A 5,774-nucleotide genomic window follows, 5' to 3' on the forward strand; every position below is an offset into this window, starting at 1 on the left:
TAAGTAAAAGGTCAGTAAAAAAGGGTATTACGCAGACTAGGTTATCAGGCTTATAGTGTTACAAAAGATATAGCAAGCCTAATTATAATATATAAACTTGTTAGGAGATTAAAGAGACATCTAGAGAAGATAATGATATAGAGAATAATTAATTTTCTTATGTTATAACTATATATAATAATTAGAAGGTTATAATATAAAAGAAAAGTGCGCGGGTTACTTATATATATAGGTCACTTATAAACCACATTAGTATAAGTAAAAACAAAGATATAAACTTTAATAAGACTAAGGAATACAAGCTTTGCTTCTCTAACTAATAAGAACCCCTAATATTAAAGAATCTACTTTTAACTATTATTAATAAGATATAACTAATTATAAGTAAAAGTAAAAAGATAATAAAAAAAAGGATTAATATAAAAAAGATAGAAATCTTAATCTTAAAAAAATAAAATATAAAACTTTAAATAGCTTATCTAGCTAGCTAATTATATAATATAAAGTTTGTATTCCTTTATAAAGTCTTTATTATATTTTCTTATATATGTTTTAGACTATTATTTTTTAGCTTATCTTTTACTAAAATATACTTAAAATTTAGGCCTAAATTAAATCTTTCTTTACGCTCTAATTATAGTTTACTTTATAAGCATATAGTACTAGTATTAGTTAGAATATTATTACTTTAATTTTTATATAAAATATATGCTTTTTATAAGTTCCTAGTATAAGTAAGATAATTATTCTAGACTTTTTATATATTAATATATACTGTTATCCTCTTAAACTATATAAATAGTCTTCTTAGTAATTACTATTATATATTACGCCTTATATTAGATCTATAAGATTCTTTTCTTTATATTATTTATGAAAGTCTTCTTTTATAGACTAATTATGTCTTATAGGCAACTTATAAAGTATATATATACTAGCTATATACTAGCTCCTTGCTTACTAACTAAGCTTATATTACTAATATCTTAATAAATACTTTTATATTACCTTTATAGCTTTGCTTTAATAAGTACTATATAATTACGCTTATAGCTATACTTTAATAAATATTATATAGTTATGTCTATAGCTTTGCTTTAATAAGTGCTCTAAATTTATTCTAAGTATTCTCTTATTTATAGACTACTTATATTTCTGTAAAATCTATATATATTAAACTATTTATAATACCTTAAAGAGATTTTATTATTTAATAGCTTTTTAGTCTTAATAAGATTCTGTGAAATATTAGTAACTTATTTATATTAAAGACTATAATTATATTATTTTATGAACTAGCTAATTATATAATATAAAGCTTGTATTCTCTTATAAAGTCTTTATTATATTTTTTTATATATGCTTTAGACTATTGCTCTTAGGCTTATCTTTTATTAAAATATACTTAGGATTTAGGCCTAAGCTATATCCTTCTTTATACTTTAATTATAATTTACTTTATAAGTATATAGTACTAGTATTAGCTAGAATAATATTACTTTAATTCTTATATAGAATATATGCTTTTTATAAGCTTTTAATATAAATAAATTAACTGTTCTAGACTTTTTATATACTAATATAGGTTATATAGATAGTCTTAGTAATTATTATTATATATTATATTTTATATAAGATTTATAAGGTTCTTTTCTTTGTATTATTTATAAATGCCTTCTTTATACAGATTAATTATGTCTTGTAAGCAACTTATAAAGTATATATATATTAGTTATATATTAGTTTCTTGCTTATTAATTAAGCTTATATTACTAATATTTTAATAAATGCTTTTATATTATCTTTATAACTTTGCTTTAATAAGTACTATATAGCTACATTTATAGCTACACTTTAATAAGTATTATATAGTTACGTCTATAGCTTTACTTTAATAAGTCCTTAAATTTGTTTTGAGTATTCTTTTATTTATAGACTGTTTGTGTTTTTGCAGAACCTGTGTGTACTAGATTACCTATGACATCTTAGAGAAGTTTTGTTATTTAATAGCCCTTCAGTCTTAACAAGGTTCTTTGTACATAAGACTCTGAGTCTTAACAAGGTTCTGCCAAATATTAGTAACTCGTCTATGTCAAAGGATTTCCTTTCTTTACCTGCGAGTCGCTGCCTACTTACGCGTGACGCGTGATCTCAAAAGGGGACAAGCATAGAGGTGTCCTATCTCTTGTTTAGAACGATATCACATCTACTGGTTGCAGGACTAGTTTCGGGTCTGAGTACGAGTCAGATAAACAAGAGTCGGATAGTTTTCAAAACCTAATATCCTCTGATTTAGTATGGTGCTCAGTCGCAACGTGTGCGAATACTAGCTTTATTAATATTAATATATCTTACTAGTAACATAATATATTAAGTTTATAAATAGGTTTATATATCTTAAGAGATTGCGTTCAGACTTTCCTTACTTTGTTCTATAACAAGGATGCCGACTTTTCGAGAGGGGGGAGATTGTTATACACTAAGAGTCATGACATGCTTTGACTGAGGCGCATCTGCTAAGGCGCCTCAAAGGCGCCTGCCGAGATATATGTTAGTAGTAGCTAGTTAGTCGCCTCAGAGGCTAAGAGAGAATAGACACACTCCACTCATGCACTAATTCCAGTCGGATTGTTACCCCCACACGCATCTGGCACACAGGTGCACTACACTTTTGGTGTTCTTAACGCTAAGGCTGCAGTACAACTTTACCTGAGACTCGTTTCTTGGCCAGCACTGAGTTGTGTTTGCCTGTAGGAGCCTCTTTTTCACTGCATGGTAGAGATGAAAGACACGCCCTTCTAATCCCCGAAGAAGACAAAGCCATCTAGTGAACGAATTCAGCCCCATGGCGCCCCACCAAGGCCTGCTACCTGCCTGTAGAGGAACCTTTGCCACAGAGTTCTGCCTTGTACGACCTGCTGATCCTGTTCCTGGCCACTTGCGATAGCTTGGATGTTAAGTAATGTCGCAACTATGTGGCTCTTCTGCTCACTGGTAGCTTTCTTTAGACCCCGCTTAAACGCAGCGGCATCATACTCTGATCCTAGTTCCACACGAGCCGCGACAACCCAGAGGTAGTGGCGTGCCTCCTCGGTCCACGATATCGGATTCAGAGCCCGACTTGGAATTGCAAGAAATATCACAGGCCTTAAAATATGCATCTCGGGCTCCAGGTCACGTCGGATGATGTTTAAATATGGATGATATGATCCGCGTTCGTCGGTGAGCCCGGTCTCACGTCTTTGTTTTGGCTGAGGATGATCAATATAGAGTTCTATCAGATCCGCCAAATTATCGATATCCGGCAGGGAAGATATGTCGTTGCCCCGTCTCTGTTCCGCTTGATGGTGCAATCGGCATTGCCTTTCGAGAGCAAGATGCGCCAGGGTAGGTATGTGTTTCTGGAAGAGATCCCAGGTAAACCATTTGCATTCTACGATATCTCTCTGAAGCCTCCGCCGCTGGTCCCGGGCCAGGAAACGGTAGGTGGCTGGTGCAAAATGCGACTGTCTGACGGGAAGCGGTGGCTCGTTATCAAAAAATGCGTGAAGAATGAACACCTTGTATAACTGTACGTCGGATATTTGTCTTGCTCTTGAGATCGAAGAGTTGGCGAGAGCTCTGGCCAGGCAAGGTTCAAGCGAGTGGAAAATGATCTGCTCTTGCAACTCATCAGGTAGATTGAGGAGAAAAAGAGAGTGACCCCTTTGATCGGGCCTATCAGCACCTGGTTGGGGAGCGGATTGAGCTCTACGTCCACCCATTGGCAACTCAAGGGCAGCTGGTCCTCGGAGAGGTCTGTCTTTTGATGCAGAAGGCCCCATAGCGGTACTCTCTACCAAGAATCCTTTGATCACTCAACTTGGCTTCTTCTTTACTTTAATCAAGTTCGATTCGATCAATGAAATTCTCATTAGTCTCCAGTCTCCAGACCAACATACATGAGAAAAGATGTCTTTCTTATGTTCAAAACCAAAAATACCGACGAGAGTAGTCTCCGACTCTGTTGCAACAACACGTAGTACAAGCCAACACCCTATTCCCAATGAGTATTCATGAGACACTTCACGAACAGTCACACAGCAGCTATCCTAAGGTCCAATCAGAAAGCCAGATTCGAAGAATAGGGCTGAAACATAGACTAAGTAGTACTTGAGGTGTAACCCTGACGTTTGGATGACAGTGTCATGACCACCAGCCCGCAGGAATCCCTGACTTACTATGTTATATTTAAATAGGAATACCAGGGGATTTGATACGCTTCTGAAGCGGGTGAAGCTTAAGTAATCAATAATTGATGTATTGCCGGCTGTTGCACCAGGTTTTAAAGCATTGACGAATACCTGTTGATCAAATTTGTTGCGTTTATCCTTGTAATTTGTCCGTGCGTTATTGGGTTAATTCTAGCGCAATTTCGGAGCTAATTTCGCTGCGACGCGTACAACTAATTTGTATATAACTCTACGCTCTGTACCCTGCTATGTAGAGATGAGCCGTGTGACTAATTCCTCAGTCAGGCAGCCAAAACGGCCAATCCAACTGGGTGTCAAGGCGCAAGGATAAGCCAGTAAACTCTGTCACGTGACTCGCCTGTGTAGCAAGCGCTACATGACTATCATGCCCGTAATCCTTCCAATACACTCACATCTTTACGTAAGTCATCAGCAGCTCTCTGGCATTCTTTTGCCCTCTCTTTCCCTTTTACCCTTGAGCCTTTCAAATTCAATCCCACTTCACCCATTTCATCCTGTCTTTCCAGCTCGACGGATAAAGCAAAAGAAAAGAAACAAAGTCATGACCGCCAGCCTAGTCCGCGGCGCCCGCATCAATCGCGACCTCCTCAACAGCCAGCTCAAATCCCACCATATTCCCTGGCTCTTAGGCTCCCACGTTGACCGACACGAAAACGCGCAGGTTAGCCTCCTCTTCCACGCCCTCGGCCTCGACCCCAGCGCCCGCGTCTGTGCTATGTTCCCCAACTGCTCTTTGGAACGATCGATCGACGCGGCCGATTATCTCATCATCGGCTACGAGTGGAACTACGTCTTGCACGCCAAGGAGGTAGAGGAGGCGCTGCCGAAGAAGCAGATGCCCAAGGGATTCGAGGCGGCAGTGCAGCAGATCGACCCGGAGGCTAGGTATGGCGTGTGGTGTGTTACTGGGGTGTACCTTAGTAATCTTACTGCTAAACGCGGGTACCTCTTAACACTAAACTTTATAAGAAAGAATACTTATATAAGGGTCTATTTAGGCTTATAAGGGATAATGCTAAAGCTTAATAGTAATTCCTCTTTATTTTAGACTAAAGCTCTTTTTTAATCTTTATCTCTTGTGACCCCGATTAACCCCTGTCGTAAGTATCCTTCCTTGTAGAGCTTGGCATTAAGAGATACCCGCGTTTAGCAGTGAGGTTATTTCTGCAGCCTTGGCATTAGGAACATCAAAATTCGTTAAGACCTGGCTACAGCCTTGGCGTTAAGAACACTAAAAGTAAATTATAAAAGGAATTCTTTAATTAGCTGCATTAGGCTAATTAATAGGGCTAGAAATCTATAAATAGTATTATTTAATAGCTTTTAAGATTCTTTACTTAAATAAATTATTTATGTTTTAATAGTCCTAATATTAAAAGCAAAATAAAAAAAATAATAAAAAAGTACTAGTTTAAGAGATTAAGTTTAAGAATAATTATTAAACTATTAAAGATATGACTTCACAAATAATATATTAAATAGAGTTTAGAATAAGCTTTTAAAATTAGTTTATTTAGAATT

The 5,774-nt window shown here is 36.0% G+C and overlaps 2 protein-coding genes across 2 annotated transcripts; one reads left to right on the forward strand and one right to left on the reverse strand.

Moving 5' to 3' along the window:
• Positions 1-2,837: 2,837 nt before the first annotated feature.
• On the reverse strand, positions 2,838-3,824 carry EPUS_09494 (uncharacterized protein; the record flags this gene model as incomplete). The annotated part of the gene is made up of 1 exon (XM_007789580.1): positions 2,838-3,824. One exon carries the CDS (start codon positions 3,822-3,824, stop codon positions 2,838-2,840), a length of 987 nt encoding a protein of 328 aa, XP_007787770.1.
• Positions 3,825-4,794: 970 nt separating this feature from the next.
• On the forward strand, positions 4,795-5,279 carry EPUS_09495 (uncharacterized protein; the record flags this gene model as incomplete). The annotated part of the gene is made up of 2 exons (XM_007789581.1): positions 4,795-5,195; positions 5,252-5,279. 2 exons carry the CDS (start codon positions 4,795-4,797, stop codon positions 5,277-5,279), a joined length of 429 nt encoding a protein of 142 aa, XP_007787771.1.
• Positions 5,280-5,774: the final 495 nt, after the last annotated feature.

The sequence above is a fragment of the Endocarpon pusillum genome (genome assembly GCF_000464535.1).
Source record: "Endocarpon pusillum Z07020 unplaced genomic scaffold scaffold1159, whole genome shotgun sequence".
Taxonomy (NCBI): Eukaryota; Fungi; Ascomycota; class Eurotiomycetes; order Verrucariales; family Verrucariaceae; genus Endocarpon; species Endocarpon pusillum.